This window comes from Manacus vitellinus, unplaced genomic scaffold, assembly GCF_001715985.3.
Source record: "Manacus vitellinus isolate BGI_N305 unplaced genomic scaffold, ASM171598v3 ctg7180002432971_pilon, whole genome shotgun sequence".
In the NCBI taxonomy this organism is placed as follows: Eukaryota; Metazoa; Chordata; class Aves; order Passeriformes; family Pipridae; genus Manacus; species Manacus vitellinus.
The window spans coordinates 17821-37517 of record NW_021938443.1 but is presented as its reverse complement, the minus strand read 5'-3'; the positions used below and the strand labels follow the sequence as shown (position 1 = coordinate 37517).

Sequence of the window (19697 nt, the reverse complement as noted above, 5' to 3'; positions counted from 1 at the left end):
AATGCTCTCCAAAGAGTGTGAAATTGCACTCTCAGTCCCAGCTGGGAAGAAAAATTCCCCTGCTTCCACATGTCCTGAGCACTCCAGACTGGAGTTCCTGTAGTTTTTTCCTTCTTTGTTGGGAATTCAATGGACAGAGGAAAACACAGAAGTGTCCCCAAAGCAGAGAGAAGCTCTGGGGCCACAGCACCTGCTCCCCCCTCTTCTCATCCCTGCAGTAGATGAAGAAATGGCTCTCAATGTTTCCCCTCAGTGTACTCTGCAAATCCTCCTTGAAAGCATGGGCATAATCCCATTTGCCAGCCAGATCCACTCTGGGCTGCTTAAAGTGGCTGTAAAAGCCTCTTGCCTGGGGCCAAGTGCCCCTTCCACACTTGCTTTACCTGTGGAAAAAAGCAGGGAAAGCTGTTTTTTGTGTGGGCACCCTTCAAATCTCAGTGTTTGTGATCTTGGGAATCCTCTTGGACCTGGAACAATGGCAGATTATCTGTTGTCATGAGATTTGTACCTGGAGATTGTTTTGATCTGTGTTTAAATCTTCCTTGAAAATACCATTGATAGAAAACAATGTAAAAAAAAAAAGGAAAAAGAAAAAAAAAGACAAAAAGACCATACGAAGAAAAAAAGGGAGGAAAAAGAGAAAAAGGAGAAAAAAGAGAAAAAAACCACAGAAAAACAGGAAAAAATGAGACAAATAATAAAAAAGAAAGAAACAAGAAAAAAGAGAAAAAAGAAAACGAGAACGAAAAAAGAAAAAAGAGGAAAAAAGGAAGGAGAAAGAAAAAAGAAAAGGAAAAATAAAGAGAAAACAGATGGAAAAGACAGAAAAACAATAAAACCAAAAAAGTATTATCCTCACTCCGTTCACGTGCAAAGGGCCGCAATGATCCGCCGCAAGGACTACAACTCCCGTGCTGCCCCGCGCGGCGCGCAGGAGTGACGGCAGACGTAAGGGGGCGTGGCCGCGCGCTGATTGGCTGCGGCGGTGTTCTCTAAAGGCGGTGCGCGCGCAGAGCGGGAATCGGTGATGGCGGCGGGTCCTGCCTTTGTCTGTGAGAGCTGGCGGGGGGTGCGGGAGAGCGGGGTCTGGGGATCCCCTCGGGGGCTGCGGGGAGCGCGGCCGTGGGTGGAAGGGCTGGAGGGCTCGGGAGGGTTTAGCGCGGGGGTTCGGGGGTTCCCGAGGGTCAGAGCGCAGGGCCTTGGAACCGTCTCGGGGGCCGCGGGGCCCGGGGGCCTCCCAAGAACCCGGATGTTCGATTCGATTGCCGAGAAAGTCCCTCGGAAAAAAAAATCAGAACCACCCAACGAAAAAAAGAACCCTGAAAAAAGGAAAAGTGAGAAAAAGGTGAAGGAAAAACTGCAAGGGTCAGGATGATTTTATTGCTTTGGTTCAGTTTTTCCTTGGTCTCCTCCTTCTCAGATTCTTTGCTCCCTTCCTTTACAGGAAGTTCTTCTGCTGTTCTGTGGTTTTGTGGTCCGTTAGGGGCTTTTAGGGGTCCCTAAGGAGGTTTTTGAGGGTCTCTGAGGGGGTTTGGTTTCCTGGGGGGACTTAGGGGGAGGTTGAAGGTCCTTGAAGGGGTTTGGGAATCCCTGAGGGAGTTTTGGAGTCTCTGAGGGAATTCAGAGGTCCTGGGGGGCTTGCAGGGGGTGTCTTTGAAGGAGTTTTCTGGGTTTCTAGAGGGATTTCAGAAGTCCCAGACGGTTTTGAGGGTCCCTGAGGGGGTTTTTGGGGTCCCTGAAAGGGCCTGGGGGGTCCCAAGTGGGTTTTGCAGGTCACTGAGAGGGTTTAGGGGGTCCTGGAGGGGGATGAGGTCTCTGAGGGGATTTGTGGGGTCTTTAAGGAGGTTTTGATGGGTCCAGAGGTGGATTTCTGAGGGGATTTCAGGGGTTTTGAGAGGATTTTATGGGGTCTCTGTGTCGGCAAACCAACCCCAGGGAAAGGGGATCCCAATTCCCCCCCCGAACCGCAGAGACCCCCAAAACTCAGCAGACAGAGACCCCACAGGGAGGGGGGCTGGAGGGTCCCCTAAAGCCCAGCAGTGGGGTTCAGGGGATCTCCCAGCCCTCAGGGGAGGGGTCCTGTGGGTGCCCCCCAAAATGCAGGGGGGAGATGTACCACATCTGGGGATCCCAGTGCCCCCAGTATTGCCCAGTGACCTCCCAGTGACCCTCAGTATGGCCCAGTAACCCCCTCAGTGACCAGCCAGTGTGTCCCAGTGACCTCCCACTGCCACCCAGTATGGCCCAGTGATCCCCCAGTATTGCCCAGTAACCTGTCTGTGTCTCCCCTTGTGTCCTGGTAATCCCCCAGTACCTTCCCAGTCCCTCCCAGTGCCCTCCCAGCATCCCTCAGTAACCTTCCAGTCCCTCCCAGTGCCCCCTGGTTCCCCCCAGTGTGTCCCAGTAATCACCCAGTGCCCCCCAAATCCCCTCAACTGTCCCCAACGTGTCCCCAGATGCCCTTGGCCTTTCTGTGAGCGTGGGGGGGGCGGTTTTGGGGTCATAGGGTCCAATGGGGGGGCTCCTGGGGTGAGATGGAGGGTTGGGGACATTAGGGATGGGGTTTGGGGACAGTGGAATTGGGGGTGTCAAGGAGGGAATAATGGCCATGGAGAGGCCCTGGGGATGCTGGAGACACCAGGGTTATCTTGGGGTGTCAAGAGGGGAATTAGGGACACCAAGAGGGTCTTGGGGACACCAAGGGGGATCTCAGGGTTCACCTGCTTGTGGTGCAGCCCCTCATCTCCCACCCCAGGCTCCCAAATGTTCCCTAACCCCCATTTTCCTTTTAATCCCCTCCACACACAGATCCCTTTGACCCCCAATGCCTCCAAGACCCCCAAATCCCCACCCAAACTCCCCAGATCCCCCCAAATCTCACCGAGCCCCCCCCGCCAAATCCCTTCCAACTCCACCCCAAGAGGGATCACCCGGCACCCTGGGACAGGAACACAGTGGGCTGTACTGGGGGCACTGGGCTGTGCTGGGAGGGCACTCAGCGTCCCTGGAGGTGTTGAAGGTGAGAGTGGATGTGGCCTCAGTGCCATGGTCTGGGAAGCACAGCGGGGTTGGATCCAGGGTTGGACTTGATGATCTCAGAGGTCTTTTCCAACGTGGCTGATTCTGTGATTCTCTGATTGCCATTCCTGTGGCAGCACATGCTTGAGGCTCCATCCCCAGGGTGATAGAGATGTCTGTCCATATCTATCTCCAAGGTTAGTCTGTAAATGTGTGGTGTTAGCAAAGCAGGCTAAGTTGTGGGCTGGTTGTAGAAGGAGAAAGAAGCCCAGAGGCCAGTGCAAGCAGGCAGCCCTCAGCTTGCACCTGATGTCCCCTCCCTGCAGGTTCCTGTCCTTGAGCCCAGGCCCTGAGGTGAGGCTGAGAAGTGGCGCGGAGGTGAGCCCAGAGCTGTCCCTGAGGTGAGGCTGAGAATAAGTGCAAGGCAGAGGTGCTGCTGAGGAAGGAGAGCCCTGTGGTGGGGAAGAAACAAAGCTGTGAGTGCCCATCCCCGAGCAGGTGCTGTGTCCATCCCCTGTGTGCCAGGTGAGCTGGGGCTTTGCTGCAGAGCTGCGGGCGCTGATTTGAGCGTCTCCAAGTGCTGAGATGGTGGGCACCCAGGAACACAAACTGTGCCTGGCCACGGAGCCTGCAAGGAGGAGCAGAGACAGCCGTGGCAGTGTGGGGGGCCAGGTTGTCCCTGTGCCTTCCCCTGCAGGCCCTGGCTGTCCCTGCTGGGCCCCTGTCCATCCCCATCAGGTCCCTGCCCGTCCCCCCGGGCTGAGCTCCCCCCAGGAAGTGCCGTGGAGCTGAAGCTGCTGCCATCCCCCCCTGCAGCCGCTGCCCCAGCCAAGGGAGCAGCAAAGGCAGGGCCAGGAGCAGAGGCAGCAGCAGGGGAGCCCTGGGGGGCCGGGAAGCTCTTGTGTGGGGCAGGAAAGAGGCGCTGGGCACGAGGCCGGGGCTGTGCTGAGCAGGCCCAGCCCTCACATCCCCCCAGCCAACGCCGGCTGCCCGGGGGGCTTGGGAGGGACCCCCAGCCCGTGTGCCCCACACTGAGCTGGCAGAGAGAGAGCCAAGGGACAGGGCCACGGGCAGGGCCACGGGTGAGGGACAGGCAGGGCCATTGCAGGGCCACGGTGAGGGCACAGCCTGTGGCAGCAGAGCTGCCCAGGGCCGGGGGCAGCCGGGGGTGTTGGGACCAGCCAGTGCTGGGGCCGAGCAGAGCACGAGGCCTCTTGCAGACCCCTGGGGCAGCCTCCCACTTGCCAGCCCCACCCTGGTGGGGTGACACTGTCCCCTCCCTACAGGACACTCCCCCTAAAAACTTTCAAGGGGGCCTTTTGTGTATATTGCTGATTGATGCTGGGGACCTGAGGGAGCCTCTGCAATCCCATCCATGGGGCACAATCTCCTCTGCAGAGCTTGACTCCCTGCAGACTTTGCAGGGAAATCTGTGCTGGCAGCTGCATCCTGAGCCCGAGGGCAGTTTGTATCCCTGAGTGCTGATCAATCCTGGGGACCCAAGGCATCCTCTGCTGTTCCATCCATGCAGCAGGAGTCACCCTGCTGCCCTTGACTCCCTGCAGAGGAACAAGTGCCATCTCTCTGGGAGAAGCCAGATGCTGCCCCCCAGGCCATCAGAAGTGGTGCTGAAGCCTCTTTCAGCCCAGCCCTGGGTGCAGTTTTCTCATCCCCTCACTGAGTGCCCGCTCCCCCAGCTGGCACTGACCAAGCAGGGCGTTTGGCACACTTGGTTTGGTGGTTTGGAGAAACAGCCCCAGACTGGCAGGGGGCCAGAGAACCTCGAGGAACAGCCCTGGAGTGTTTTAAGTGACACTACATTAATACAGCTTTTGATTAATATATAGTAAGTCAATCAAGTGCTCATGAAATGACATCACTCCCCTCATCCTCACAATTAAACACCATGTTTTTGGGCTGAATCTTCATATTTTGGAGTATTTTCTGGCTAAACTTTAAGTTTTTGCCGTTTTTGGGGAGGGTTGCTATTTCTGAAGGGGTTGCTATTTCTGAAGGGATTTTTTGCCTGAATCTCGATGGTTTGGGTTTTTCGGGGCTGAATCGTGGTGTTTTGGGGGGTTTTATGGATACAGGATGCCCGGTGAGTTCTAGAGATGGACTTGGGCAGGAGGAACCCCCAAGCCAACGCGCTCAGCCCTTGTTTTCCCCCCATCAGGATTTGTCCTTCCCAAAGCTTGGGCGGATGGAGGAGGAGGCTGCGAGGAAGAGGAAGATGCCTTGGGCCCCCCAGGCAGGTGAGGAGGAAGTCAGTGTCCCTTTGGGCGGGTGTTGTGCTGGCTCTGTCAGCCCAGCATGGCCCCGGCTGCAGGACAACCCCGCTGGCGCCGCCGTCCTGCCGGGGCCGGAGTTGGGGGGATGTCCTTGGCCTTCCCTGTGGGCCGGAGGCAAATCCCCTGCCTGTCCTTCTTGCTTCCTGCCCCAGGCCCCGAGCTGAGGAGGGAGAGCCCGGAGGACAAATCCCCCCGTGAGACCCTGGTGGGAGAGGCCGTTTTGAAGGGCTCCCCGGCGCAGGAAGGCAGCGGGGAGGAAAAGGGCCGGAGATCCCCCCACAGGAGGGGCTCCAAAGCCAGCCCAGGGTGCTCTGAGGAGGAAAGAGCCAGCCTGTGCCGGGAAGGCGGCCGGAGCTTGAGGGGGAGCTCTGACCTGGTGGTCCCTGAGCAGCCTCCCAGCAGAGAGAAACCCTTCAGGTGCTTGGAATGTGGGAAGAGCTTTAGGTGGAGCACCAGCCTCCTCACCCACCAGCACATCCACACTGGGGAACGTCCTTACACGTGTGGGGAATGTGGGATGAGCTTCAGTGACAGCTCCACCCTTCGCAGACACAAGCACATCCACACCGGGGAACGACCCTACCCATGTGGGGAATGTGGGAAGAGCTTCAGTGACAGCTCCACCCTTCGCAAACACAAGCACATCCACACTGGGGAACGTCCTTACATGTGTTGGGAATGTGGAAAGAGCTTCAGGGACAGCTCCAACCTTCGCATGCACCAAGTCATCCACACTGGGGAACGGCCATACACGTGTGGGGAATGTGGGAAGAGGTTTCAGACCAGCGGGAATCTCGTCAGGCATGAGCGGACGCACACGGATGAGAGGCCCTTCCGCTGCACCGACTGCGGGAAGGGCTTCAACCGGAACTCCCACCTCATCACCCACCGGCGCATCCACACCGGGGAGAAGCCCTACAAGTGTGGGGAGTGTGGGAAGAGCTTCACCCGCAGCTCTGCCTTGACCCAACACCAACGGACCCACCAGTAAGAGAAGCCCCACCAGTGCCCCGACTGCAGGAAGAGCTTCGGCCGCTACTTACACCCCGAATGAAGCCCCTGATGGGGAGGCAACCCCTGGAGTCCAGTGACTGTCACTCCATCCCTTTTGACCACAAAGGGCCAGTCCCCTTTCCCAGGGGCAGGTTCTGACAACAGAACCCTTCTTGGGGGGTGTGTGGAGATTCCTGCCTTGGCTGGGGACCCCCCCAGGGTCACTCCTGGAGGTTGAGAGCAGAGATCTCCCCACCAGCGTTGGTCTGGGGGAGTTCCATCTGTCTCTAATTAAAAATTTCTCGTTTTGTGGCAGCTTGAGTAGAATTGCTTCAACAATTGCTTTAGTGTAGAGCACTGTCCTATCTTATCCTGTACAGGTAGTTTTAGTGTATATATTGTGCACTAAGTAATTCTGATGAAGATCTTTTGTCTGATCATTTGTATCCCTAAATAAATTCCTTTTTATCAATAGATCTGATTTGCCATCAATAAAACCTAGGGGACCAAAGTGATTCAGTCACACTTCTGTAATTTCTCTAAACTGAAACTGTTGGCATGATCCAAGGTTGAGATTGGATCCAGCAGCCCCCAGCACCCCACAGTAAGTTGGGAGCTCAGAGGGGCCACCCCCCTTTCCCAGCCCTCCTGTGCCCAAAGGCTCCCATGGGACCGTTTATCCCACCACACTACCCCTGCTCTTTTACCCTTCTCCCTGTTCCTCCCACTTTTTCATAGTCCACTCAATCCCCAGCCCCAATTAGGATCACTCTGGGGGTCCCAATCCCCATTTTTCCCCCCTCTCTCACCCCTTCCACATCATCTCCCCACTCCCCAGCCCTCTCATGCTCAGTTTGGGGGTCCCACCCTCCTCTTTCCCCACTCTCCTGACCTCTCCCACTTATTTCCCATCATTCTCAATGGTCCCCCCCTCCACTTTTGGGGGGTCTCACTCCCCTCCCACTCAGTTTGGGGTCCCACTACCCCTTTATCCCCTCTAACCCTCCCTTTTCCCACCGACCTCCCCCTTCCCACCCCCCGCTCACCCGAAAGCTCCTCGCCCAAAGCAGCTGGGGGGGCTCCCAGCACCACCAGTGCCCAGAGAAGTCCCCCCAGAAAAGGGGTTGGGTGAGGTCCTGGGGGGGCTTTGAGTGTGTTTGGGGGTCCTCGGGGAGCTCTAAGAAGGTTTTGAGGGGTTCCCAGCACCTTTTGGGATGAGCTGGGTACCTACTGAGGGGCAGGTGCCCTCCCAAAGCCCCCCCAGAGTGGGGTTACACGGGGGAAACAGGGGAGTCCCTATTCCCGATCCATCCCGGAGCCAGTTCTGCCCCCCCCAAACTCGGCTCCACCCCTCGTTATCCACCCCCCCTCCCCCACTGCCCCCCAATAACCAGGACTGGGGAGAACTGGGAAGCTTTCCTGGGATCAGGAGTGGCAGCAGGGGAGGGGGGGACACACGACCCCCCAAAATCCTCACAGGGACAGGAGGGGTCCAGGCTGGGCCCGAGGCCCCGGGGAGGGGCTGCGGCCGCCGCCGGCTCAGGAGCTCTGTGGGGAGAGAAAAGGGGGTGACAGCGGGGTGGGGGGTCCCCGGGGGGGCACAGACGCTCTGGGGGGACACACGACCCCCTGGGACCCCCCTCACCTTCTGGCGCAGGTAGAAGCCGAGCCCCAGCGCCAGGGAGACGAAGGCCAAGAGGAAGCCCCCGGCCCCTCCTTGGCAGCAATTGCTCAGGCTGATGGAGCCCGGCAGGGCCGGGGCCGCCGGCGGTGTCCGATCCCGGCAGGAAGCGGGGAGGGCCCCGGGGAGCGGCGGCGGCGGGCGGGGCCCTGGGGGAGCCGCCCCGAGGGGTCCCCGCCGCCCGGGGCACTGAAGGAGCCGCCCCGGGACGGGCCCTGGCGGGGGTCGCCAGAGAGGGGGGCGAGCTGGGAACAGAATCAGCTCCGGAGAATAAACCGAGGGAAACCAAAGGGCCGCGCCGGGGGAGTCTCCGCCGCCCCGGAGCTGAAAGAGCTGCCCCGCGGGACGAGCGAGGAGGGGCGGCGGGGAAACAGTCGCCCGGGGTGTGGCGAGGGAGGCGGGAATGGGATAAAAGAGAGAGAATAGAGGGAGAAATCGCTTTGTTTCCCCCCTACCTCCCCACCCCAGCTCCCTTTTGTATACAGATAAAAGCAGGGATCGACATGTGCTTCCCTTCCCCCTTTTCCCCTCAGGGGATGAGAAAACAAAAGAGAAAACCTTGGGAAAGAGGGGGAAAAAGCCAACTCTGCAAAACTATCTCCTCTGAGTAAGTTGTGCTGCCAAAGGAAATTCTGACTCCAGAGGTGCCCAAGCAGCCGGCAGAGCCCCCACCCTGCCCACTCACACCCTTCAGCTCAACACTGGGGTTTTCCCCTCCCTGGCACTGCCCAGTCCAGCCCCTCCCTGGTCCCCCCATCTCCCTGCCCCTGCCCCAGCCCAGCAGAGCAGCACACTCAGGTCTGGCCCTGCAGCAGGACATGGAGGCCATGGAGCTCAGGGACAGGCCCTCTGGGGCTGCAATGCTCAGCACATCATCAGCTCAGGCAGCTCCTGCAGCCCCAGGGCCAGCCCCGCTCCCCAGCACAGCAGCAGAGAATCGGCCCCGGGCTCCTCAGGCCCCATTTGCCATCTCCAGGGGCACTGGCCACCACCAGCACCAGCTGGAGCAGCCTCAGCCCCTCAGCCCCCACAGTGGGACCCTGAGGGCAGCACACGGACTCCAGGGAGAAACCAGCAAGGCAAGGACCCTCTGGGGAGTCTGCTCCTTGGCCTTGTTCTTGAGAGCCCTTGAGAAGAAGAGCTGAGGCTTCAGGCTGTGCCCGGAGCAAATGGAGCCCCTTGTGTGGTGGAAAGAGTGCAGTGGAGCCCAGCTCATGCCAGCAGTGCCATGGCCACAGGACTGACCCAGCCCAGCCCAGGGACCAAGGCCCAGAGCACTGAGGCCTCACCGAGGCCCAGAAGGGGAGGGTGGCAGGAGAAAAAGAGCAGCTCTCAACAGGCCAAATGCTGCTGCTCCCTGGCACTGCTGCTGGGCTGGGACTCTGTTTCCCTGCCCCTCTGCACACAGGCACTGCCCTGCCAGACTCATCAGAGGTCTCAGAAGATTGAACTCACAAAAACAAGTCACTGAAGGATCCTTGACTTTGTTTCAATGCATTCCTCATTTACACAGACTCTGGGTCAAATTCAGGATGTAGACAGTGAACCAGACATGGGATGAATAATCAATATTCACTGTATACAACTTTATCCCAGGAGAAAAAACACATGAAAACCCTAACCCAGCACCACAAAAAAATGAGCAGGCAGGCTGGAACAAGGAGTCCCATTCTGAATGCTATGGAAGAGAAAACAGGCCATTTGTGCCTTCAGAAAAGTATCCAGTCATCATTTCCCTCAGGGCATCCTTGAAGAAAAAGATTTCTTAAGAGAGATACCAGAGCTTGGCAGCAGGCTGTCCTTCTTAGCTTGGAAAATCTCTGCTAACTTACCTAACAATGGTACAAACCCCCCACATTAATGTTGTCAAACAGCTGCATCTGTAGGATTCATGTTCCAGCATTACCTAATGCACAATTATCACACCTCTTTTTAAAATTAAAGGGGAGGGAAAAAATAAGTATGGGGTGAGGGGAGACTCTCCACCCCAGTCATCCATCAAGTGTACATCCTGGCCACTGCTCCCAAGAAATTAAATATATGCTAAAAAGATATAAAAAGACATCAAATGCTTTCAGAAATAAAAGTGCTTCAGAACTAGATTTTAATATTGTCATGTGGGTTTTTGCCAGATTATAAAGTTGACTGAAATGCCAGGATACTGCATTTTGGAAGCAGCAGCAGCTCACATATTGCCTTGTATTAGTGGCTGAAGTGTATTGCTGATTCCAAAGCCAGACTATCATCATCTGTGGGGGAGAGTAGATAAATAAATAAATAAAAACTGGCATTCCCTACCAACCCTGCTGCCTTGAAGCACTCTTTTCAAGTGCGGCCTCCACAGGAAACAAAGTTAAGACCACTTTCTTTTGATTATAGTGCTTTCCCCAGGCAGGAATTTTTATTTCAGTTAGAATCTTTGAACCATTACATTTTCAGTGATGCATTTTTATATTTACAGTTGACATCTTCATAGAAGATTGAAAGCTTTGAGCAACAGCTCTAAAGCATGAAGGTTGCCTGCAGTAAATACTTAAATTATTTTACACCCAAATGGAGCCTGTTGGTTTTAGTTAAAATTTAATAAACCTTAAATCAATGACCTTTCTTTTACTGAAAGCCTTCCCTTTGGAAAACTAACTTTCCCAAGAAACATATTTGGGTGAATAAATGCCAAACAAAAGGGTATTGAAATCTAAACATTTTCTCAATTTATACCTTGTGAACATTTAGTTCCTAAATTCCCAAATGCTACCTAATGTACAGAACAGTGGTGCCTTGGGTGAATCACATATCATTGATTTCAGTGTCACAGGGATTTCATTGACACGAATCAATTAGAATCCAAAATCAATCAAATATGTTCGTGCACTATCATTCATCAAATTTGAATATTCCCAAATTAATTTGAAGCATGTGAAAGAACCTGGAAATAAATTTTGAAAAGGTACAAAAATAAAAATCAGTAAACTTTGAGAAGATAATAGTGCATCTGAGCATGTTTCATGCCTGCTGCGGTAAGTTAATGGTGAATCCCACCTTCCCTTCCCAGCACAGGCTGAGATATATTCTTTTTGGAACATGAAAATACCCAGGGACTGAAGGCAGAGGACACACCAGTCAGTGATCCAGCATTATTTTATGAACAGCCTGTTACACACCCAATATCAAACATGCTGCCAGGATATTACAAAATGCACAAGGATGTTACACTCTGAAAAACTGCACATTGTAAGTGAGCCACTGCACTTCAGGGAGAAAGAAAGGAGAGAATTCCTGAATCTCTACCAAAAGCATGAATAGATGTGGCCACTTATCCAAAGAGCTGTTCTTGTTGCTGAGGACTCCTCTCTGAACACATTCACCTGTAATTCTGTCAAGGTAATAAATCCTTCCACTCATCACAGCACACTCAAAAGCACCCTGCTATTTAATTTCAAGGGAAAAATGGCCCAAAGTGTCTAAAACATTTCCTTTTGCTCCTGTAAAAGTGCTGGCATTTCACTTCCTTCCTGATAAGCCAGTGGCAATGGACCTGATTGTTCTTTTCTTATTCAAAGCATATCAGTAGTTCCAAAGCACTCTCCATCTTATCAGGTGTCTGAACAGCACAGTTACTGAAAACAGTTTGTCCTGCTCCTCTCTCCTTCTGCCAGGCTATCAGATAAACCCAACTAACTCTGTATTTACACACAATCAAACATAAGCTGTGTCTTCAACCCACTGTAGCCTGTTTCTGGCATGTTACAGGTTTGCTGCTTGACATTAGTTGTACCCAAAACAGCAGCAGTGAATTAGCTTAGAACAAAAATATAGTCACTCCATAGCACAGAACACAAAAGGGACACAGGATAGGAAAAAAAAAGAGAAACATTTTGTGAAGTAAGAATGATCACTCTCATCTCAGTAGTTCACAGGTATTTATCTGGTGCTACTTGAAAAAGAGCCTGGAAGCAGCAGGATTCAAATGCATTCAAAACAGACCTGACACAGGCCTCAAGAGTAGAAAAACAACTTCTTTTTTTGTTTATTTTATTCTCCTGTCCTCTAGGAACTGTCTCTGATTTGCAAGGGGTGAGAAAGTGAAAGAAAGGAAAATGGTTACAGCATCTGAAAGCGTTTAAATGCCTTTACTGTTTTTGTCAGTAACAAGACTGATTTTCATGATCCAACCTTCATTTGGCACTAAAATACCCCCACAAAAACAAACCAAAAAAACACTCTCCCCCAAACAAGCCTCTCAGCAACTCTCCTTTTCATTGTATCTCAGATACAGAATTTTCAGTGCTGACTACTGAGGAATAACACAAGATCAACTCCTTCAGAAGGGCCAGGGCTTTGAAGATTTTGCTTCCTGCCCAGCCCTAGGGAATAGGCACAGCATCTCCCTTCCTTCTTCTCAGGATGACAGGATATCCTGGGATGAGGACAGTGTTGGAAGAGTTAAACATTAACCTGGCTGTGCCCTGGGCACTCTCAGCTGGCTAAATGAAAAGTTCTGGAACACAGGGAGAAATCCTGAGTTGCAGCTCTTTGATTAAGTACAGCCTTCTTTAGAAGTTGAAGCTCCAGCCCCTGAGTGGAGGATCCTTCCCACCACTTCTCCCACTGACAGTCCCCCTGAATAATAAAATATTAAACATAAAAGGACAGTGGCATTCATCCTCCACAAAGACAGGACCAAATCCTGCAGCCAATTTGATGACAGAAAAAAAATTAAAAGTAAATAAAGAATACAGAGAAAATTGCTTGATCCTTTGTTACATTTCCACTATGTGGAGAACTACACAAACTGCCAGTAGCAGAGTGCTTAGAGTACAAAAAGGAGTGTGATTTCACCATTTTGTTAAATATTGGTTTTACTAGATTTTCCTGTCTTGTATTTCTTTAAAAATATTCACATGTGAGAGTGTAAAAAGTGTTTCTTTCAAAAACAGCTCTAGAAACCAACCCAGAAATAGGGGGAGAGGGGTGAAAGAGCAGCAGTCACACGTACAAGAATGGTCTGAATAAATAAAGTCACCTCCTGCCCACCCATCCTGGCACCTGCTGGGAAGGAGTTTTGGAAATGCTTAGGAACAAGCTAGCACTACATTTTAGATATGACTTTTTCATCTCTACATCTCCAGGACTTTAAACTGTTTCATGTCTGTAAGGGGGGTACTTTTGAATTAGATGATCAATGGAGCATAGAGGCGTGAGAAAGGAATCATATTAGGATGTGAAACCAGCCAGAGTATGGTACAATGTAACTTCATGGCACAAGCTAATTGTAAGGTCCATTGTGCTTTTTAGCAAGTCAGCCTGATATCCCCTATTATCAGAGCTGAGTTCTTCCTTGGTTTTGCTACATATTGCAAGATAGATACATCTATCCTTGAAACACAATGGTAGAGGTCATACATAGGGGTGAGAAAGACGATGGTGAGAAGAAGATTCTGTGGGCAGGGGTCGCTGGCCCCTTGCCCTACAGCAGGGCATGCACAGACTGTTGCTATCAGGTGATGAACAGGCGGGGTTTGGCTGCCACTCAGGCATCACCTTATACTGGCCCTACATGGTGTAATGTGGAGCTGATAAAATGGGGTGTCAGGACTGCTGGGGTGAGCGATCCTCATCCTGCCATGGAGACTGTGTTGTTCCATGGGGACACCCGCTAACCACGGGCACCGACCAGCTGCTGCAGATCCTGACAGCCCTGGCCTGTCTGTGTGGGTAAGCACAGTTCGAGAGGAAGCAATTAAGAAAGCCACTGTTTTATATCCTTTTTTGATATCCTTGTAGTTCCCTTTTTACTAGTTAATACTGTATTAAAAGCCACTCGTAGTATTGTTTTAATATCCTTTAAATGTTCCTTTAATTCCCTTTCTACTAGTTAATACTGTAATAAAAGCCGTTCATAGTACTGTATGAATGCCAATTGATAAAGTAGCTTTTTCTATTCTTTTTTAGCTTTTGATTCTCTTTGCTAGTTTTTTATTCTCACTGCAATAAAAGATGTTTTGTACTGTTTGAATGTCTGTTGTACTTGTCTTTATTCCGGGCATGTATTCAAATGAACTAATACACAGGGGCACAGCTCTTTGGGGCAGGAGACGAGCAGCAGCCTTGCCAGGACTCGGGGCGGTGGCAGGTCTCCTTGGGCCAGGACTTGCCAGAGCTGCTGATTTGGGTGCAGCCCTGGCCAAAGGGCTGCCAGCAGCATTGGTGCCCTTGCCCACACCTTCCTTCTCGGTGTCAGCCCCCCTGTTTAGGATGGCCACCAGCCAGCACTTCTCCCAAGGAGGCCGTGCCAGCTTGTGTGGAAGGCCCCGTGCCCTTCCTGCTGCGACTGAGTCGGCGGCCGAGGGGGCTCCTTGTGCTGCCGTGAGCAGGCACAGGAGGGGAGTGTTTGCTCATTTCTTGAGCTGTTCCTACAGTTCAGGTCCAGCCAGATTAGATACTTCAGAGAGAAGATTCCCTCCAAGGTGGGGCAGGTTGGCGGGGCTGGGGGAGGCTCCAGGCCACGTGGCACTGTGTCCCAGGGCCCTTTGTGACACGCTGGGCATGGCCAGTGGGATGGAAGGGGGCAGGGTGTCCAAGGGCCCTTTATGACCCGTGGTGACAGAGGTGCTGCTGGTGACACGGCCACAGTGTCAACAGTGCTCCTCGGAGCAGGCGACGGGACAGGACGGGACAGAGCGGTGCTGTGCGGAGCCCCCGCGCAGCCAACTCGTGCCTTGCTGACCCGGAGATTTTGGAGGATTTTCTCGCTTTCAGGTGACCTCGAGGCATTTCCACAGGACTTGGAGACCCGGAGTTTCTCCGAGGTGTCTCTAATCCCTGTGGCAGGTGCCCTTGAGACCCTTTTGCAGGACTTGGAGACCCGGAGCTTCTCCGAGGTGTCTCCAATCCCTGCGGCAGGTGGCCTCAAGGCCATTCTGCAACTTAGGGCCCGGAGTTTCTCCGAGGTTCTCTTTCTCTCTTGCAGGTGCCCTGGACACCAGACTGTGGCATGGCAGGGAGACGCTTCAGCCTGCTCAGGCTGTTCCGGAGGAAGAAGGAGGAGGAAAGCCCTGGAGCTGCTCCAGCACAGCAGCCTGAAGAGGTGCAGCAGGTGCAGCCCCCGCAGGAGGGTGAGTGCTGGAGCTGGACCACAGGGCTGGTGGCTGCAGTCCCCTTGACCTCATCCTGTCCCATCCCATATGGACATGCCCAGGGAAAGGGAGGGGGGCAGAGGGGCCAGGGCTGATCTCCTGGCAGCCATGCTCCATCCACTGGGCACCCTGGGGCTGGCCCTGCCTGCTCCTGGAGCCCAGGCCTGGGCTGTGTTCTCCGGCCTCTCCCGCACACCCTCAACTCTGAGCGCGCTCGCTCTTTGCCAGGTGCAGGCCAGGAGCGGACAGAAGAGCAGCTCCGTGCCCGTGGCCGCTTCCGCAGGGCAGCACAGGTACCTGCAGCCATCCCCGCCTGGGCTGGGCCTGCTCTCACTGCTCAGCCCAGCACCGCTGTCGCGGCCCTCCAGGGGACATCCCTCTCTTCCCTGCCCTTCTTTCTCCTGCAGACATTTATGAAATTCATGGGCAGTCGGCGTAGAAAGTCCAGGGTCACACCAGCTGATGTCCAGGCCCAGCCTGACACCATCCCGACCCAGCTGACAAAGCCTGATGTCAGCACCGCGTCGACTGCTGTCCCAGCACAGTGTGACACCACAACCAGTGATCACACAACCCACTGGGACACCACGTCAATCGATGATGTGTCACACTGTGACTCTGTGCTGCCTGGTCTCACGGAGGAGGCCGACGCCAGAACGACGGAGGGCGTGGCGAGCACTGAGGCCGCGCCTGTTCAGCGCCTGGTCGATACCCCCAGCCTGGACTTTCTTGAGGAGAGAGCTGTCTCTGCTGAAGTAAGCAGCCTGTGGCCCCCCAAGCTGGGTGCGCTGGGCCCCCTCAGCCTTTGAGGCTGGCACAGTGTGCTGGGAAGGGAAGCATTTCTCAGGGGAAGCTGGGCAAGTATCTAACTCTGGAAGCTCTCCACCTCTCCCCTGTGCATCTTCCAGGCCAGACTGTGGGACCTGGGGACCTGGGGCTGCTCAAGGCATCTCCAGTCCCTGGGGCAGGTGACCTTGAGGCCAGACAGTGGGACTGGATGAGGCGAGGCATTTCCCAGGCTTCTCTCTTGCAGCTGCCTTGAAGGCACGACTGCAGGACTTGGGGAGCCAAAGCTTTTCCATGGCATCTCTGCTGCAGGTAGCCATAACACCAGATGGAGACATGCAGCAGAGACCCCCCACGGTGCCCAAGCTGGCCTGGGTGAAGGAGGAGGAGAAGGAGGAAAGCCCTAGGGCTGCTCCAGCACAGCAGCCTGAAGAGGTGCAGCAGGTGCAGCCCCCGCAGGAGGGTGAGTGCTGGAGCTGGGCCACAGGGCTGGTGGTTGCAGCCCCCTTGGCCTCATCCTGTTCCATCCCATCTGGACATGCCCAGGGAAAGGGAGGGGGGCAGAGGGGCTGGGGCTGATCTCCTGGCAGCCGTGCTCCATCCACTGGGCATCCCGGGGCTGGCCCTGCCTGCTCCTGGAGCCCAGGCCTGGGCTGTGTTCTCCGGCCTCTCCCGCACACCCTCAGCTCTGAGCGCGCTCGCTCTTTGCCAGATGCAGGCCAGGAGCGGACAGAAGAGCAGCTCCGTGCCCGTGGCCGCTTCCGCAGGGCAGCACAGGTACCTGCAGCCATCCCCGCCTGGGCTGGGCCTGCTCTCACTGCTCAGCCCAGCACTGCTGTCGCGGCCCTCCAGGGGACATCCCTCTCTCTTCCTTGCCTTTCTCCTGTAGCTGGTTTGCAGATTCATCAGGTGCATTTGGCACGAAGAGGCCACTTTCATGGCCACTGGGGACACGGCAAACTTGGACCTCTTCAATGCCCAGACCAGCGCTGCCCTGCTGGATTTGCTTGTGCAGAACGGTGTCTACAAAGCAAAGCAAGTAAGCAGCCTGTGGCCAGGGCTCCAGTCCCCCAGGGATGCTGTGGCCCCTCACGTCGGCTGCTCTGGGTCCCCTCAGCCTTTGAGACCAGCAGAGTGTGGTGGCAAGGGGAGCAATTCTTGGGGGAAGCTGAGCAAGTTACTGGCTCTGGCAGCTCTCCAACTGTCCCCCGTGTCCCCTCCAGGTGCCGGCCATAGTCAGGTGCATCCATCAGTGGCTCACGTCCAATGTGTCTGCTGAGCACAGGCTGGACAAGACTCTTGTCCTGCTGACCGAGGCACACCCCACGGATGTTGCAGTGACCCTGCTGCGCTCTGCCCCAGCCTGTGACAGGTATGGGGCCCACCTGCCTTGAGGGCTCACCTGCCTTTAGACCCCATCCCCCTGGACAGCCTGTCCCAAATGGTGTGCCAGAGACATGGAGACTTCCCAGACACTCCAGCTCCTCTCTTGGCCAGCTTTGGCATGTCAGCCTCCAATCCTGAGGCCAGCCTGCCTCCCTGCCCCACAAGGCACCGTGGCTCTGTCACCTGGGCCCCGCAGCTGCCCAGGCCACAGCGCTGTGTCCCAGACCCCCCTGAGCCAGAGTTGTGACTCCACAGAGCTGCTCGCACCATGTGGAAGACGCTCATCTCCTTCAGACGGACTAAGGAGCCGGTGCTGCAGATCCTCTTCTGTGTGCTGGAATACTGGCCAGCGCACAGGAGACGCACCTCTGATGGGGATGAGAGGGATGTCTTTGCCCTGGCTGTGAGTTTCTTGAGCTGACCTCTGCTTGGCCCCAGGTTGCCTCTGGGATGCCTTTCCATCCTCCCTCACCACTGCTTCTCCCTGCCCCAGGCACTGGGCTGCAGGCCTGCCTTAGGGGCAGGTTCAGGGACACCAGGCTGGGGGATCCCCCTGTGTTTCCTCTGGCCTGTCCCTGCTACGCTTGGGCCCTGCCACATGGACATCTGGGCCCTGAGAGCTGTCTCTGGGTGCTTTGTCTTTGGCAGGCAACTGTGGCACTCTGGGAGATCCTCCAGCTGTCCCACTCCTGGTGCCCAAGTGCAGTGAAGGACAATTTCCCCCGCCTCCTTCTGACTCTGCTCTTCCAAGTTTTCATCAGCACAGAGGAGATGTCAGAGGAGGTCGAGACCTTCTGGAGGCGATGCCGGGAGCAGCGCAGCCTTCCCCCCAACCCCAACAGGTGCTCCATCCCAGTCCCCTCTCCCTGCCACGCCCTCGGGGCTGGGGCCAGGGCTCTGTGCCTGACCTGGGCTGTGCTCTGCACACAGGTTTGCAGTGCAGACTGTTAAAGCCCTGCTGCGCCAGCTGCTGGATGAGGACGTGTTGATGGTGATCGGTCGCAAGTGTGGCTGGGACATGCTCCTCAAGGCTGACAGCCACCACTATGCAGTGGGTCTGCTGGCCAGGTGAGAGCCCTTTCTCCCCACTGCCCCACACCCCCACAGGTCATTTCTGCCCTGTGCACAGGCCACCCCTCACAGTGCCCGTGCTGCTGGGCCAGAGGGCCTTGGCAGCCAGGGATGGCTGAGCAGAGTGGAAAAGGCGGAGAGGGGCGGCTGCACAGGAGGACCCACCTCCCAAAGTGCCCACGTCCTCTCCTGGGCTGGTGGCCAAAGACCAGGCCTGTGTGAGTCAGTCCCAGGAGAGCTTTGCCCACCTGGCTCAGGGTCTCTGGCACCTTTATTCCCCCTTGCAGGGAGCTGTGCCGTGTCTCCCGCTCCTTTGGTCGCAGCATCGCCGTCAGCCTGCTCCTGCGGCTCAGCAGGGGAGAGCCCCTGTGGGAACTGCCTGCCCTGGCGTTCCTGGTGGAGGTGAGCCTGATGGCGAGCGCTGCCTGGCCCAGCTGCCTCCCCCTCTCTGCCCTCTCACAGCCGCAGCCGCCCGGGACGGTGCCTGCACCCTGTGCTGCTGCCTGGGCCCAGCCCCGGGCGGGTCTGGGCTCCTGCCGGCCGGGCACCCCGTCACTGCTCCCTGCCTTTCAGGTCCTGCACTGCCTGAACCCCAGACAATGTGGGCCCAGCGTCCTGCAGATTATTTCCAGGCACCTGCGCAGGCAGTGCCCGGAGAGGCGTCGCCTGGCGCTCCGAGGCCTGGTGGTGCTCAGCAGGGATCCCGCAATGGTGAGCAGGGGGCAGGGGCTGAAGCCGGGCCGGCAGCGTGCGGCTGTGCAAGGCAGTAGCTTGGCCTTGGCTGGCCTTTGGCAGCTGTGGCAGCTGCTCCCAGCTCTCCTCCTCCCCGTTCAGCTGCCCGACTCCTTTGGGACGCACCTTTGGCCTCTGGGCCCCGCGGCAGCAGCGTGGGGCTGCACCACAGCATTGTGTTCCACACAGGCTAAGAGCATGCGGAGCCTGAGTGAAAGCCTCCTGGAGCTACTGCAGGATGCAGACACAGACGCGGTTCAGATGACCCTCTCCGCGTTCATCAACGTGCTGCACTTCCAAATCGTCAAAATATCCACCCCTACTGCCCTGAAGTTGCTTGAGGCGCTGCGGCCACTCTTTGACAATGTAAGGCTCTGTGCCCCTCATCGTGGGCACTGAGTGCTGCCAGGAAACTTTGGGCCCAGTGTCTTTTCAGGCCTGTGCCCCGGTGGGCCTGGAGAAGCCAGTGCTGAGGTCTTTTCCTCTTCCTTTGCACCAGGAGCACAGCCAGCTGCAGCAGCTCTCCATGCTCCTCTTCTGGGAGCTGATGGAGGCGACAGAGAGGAGCAAGAGCCTAAAGCCACACGTGTACCTGAGTCTGGT

General features: G+C 55.6%; 2 protein-coding genes and 1 long non-coding RNA gene across 3 annotated transcripts; all 3 read left to right on the top strand.

Annotated features, from left to right (window-relative positions):
• The first annotated feature begins 966 nt into the window (after nt 1-966).
• On the top strand, nt 967-5242 carry LOC115307216. The gene is made up of 3 exons (XR_003915608.1): nt 967-1052; nt 3345-3543; nt 5195-5242. It is a non-coding gene; the product is annotated as an uncharacterized LOC115307216 (long non-coding RNA).
• A 242-nt stretch (nt 5243-5484) lies between these two features.
• LOC115307217 (gastrula zinc finger protein XlCGF7.1-like) lies at nt 5485-6495 on the top strand (the record flags this gene model as incomplete). The annotated part of the gene is made up of 1 exon (XM_029958295.1): nt 5485-6495. A coding segment is annotated over one exon (816 nt), but the record flags the coding sequence as incomplete, so codon positions are not given.
• Nucleotides 6496-14540: 8045 nt separating this feature from the next.
• On the top strand, nt 14541-19493 carry LOC108641461. Its single transcript, XM_029958288.1, has 13 exons — nt 14541-15098; nt 15354-15412; nt 15527-15874; nt 16218-16368; nt 16618-16682; nt 16795-16944; nt 17129-17277; nt 17547-17694; nt 17940-18133; nt 18222-18359; nt 18650-18764; nt 18936-19073; nt 19284-19493. The coding sequence occupies exons 1-13, from the start codon at nt 14978-14980 to the stop codon at nt 19491-19493; spliced, it is 1986 nt and encodes a 661-aa protein (XP_029814148.1). The 5' UTR covers nt 14541-14977.
• The last annotated feature ends 204 nt before the right edge of the window (nt 19494-19697 follow it).

Bases quoted from the DNA above. Each gene is read 5' to 3' on its own strand.
- LOC108641461 (XM_029958288.1), top strand. From the start codon at position 14,978: ATGGCAGGGAGACGCTTCAGCCTGCTCAGGCTGTTCCGGAGGAAGAAG. The intron at 17,695-17,939 runs GTGAGTTTCTTG...TGTCTTTGGCAG, and splicing joins GGGATGTCTTTGCCCTGGCT to GCAACTGTGGCACTCTGGGA. The intron at 18,360-18,649 runs GTGAGAGCCCTT...TCCCCCTTGCAG, and splicing joins GCAGTGGGTCTGCTGGCCAG to GGAGCTGTGCCGTGTCTCCC.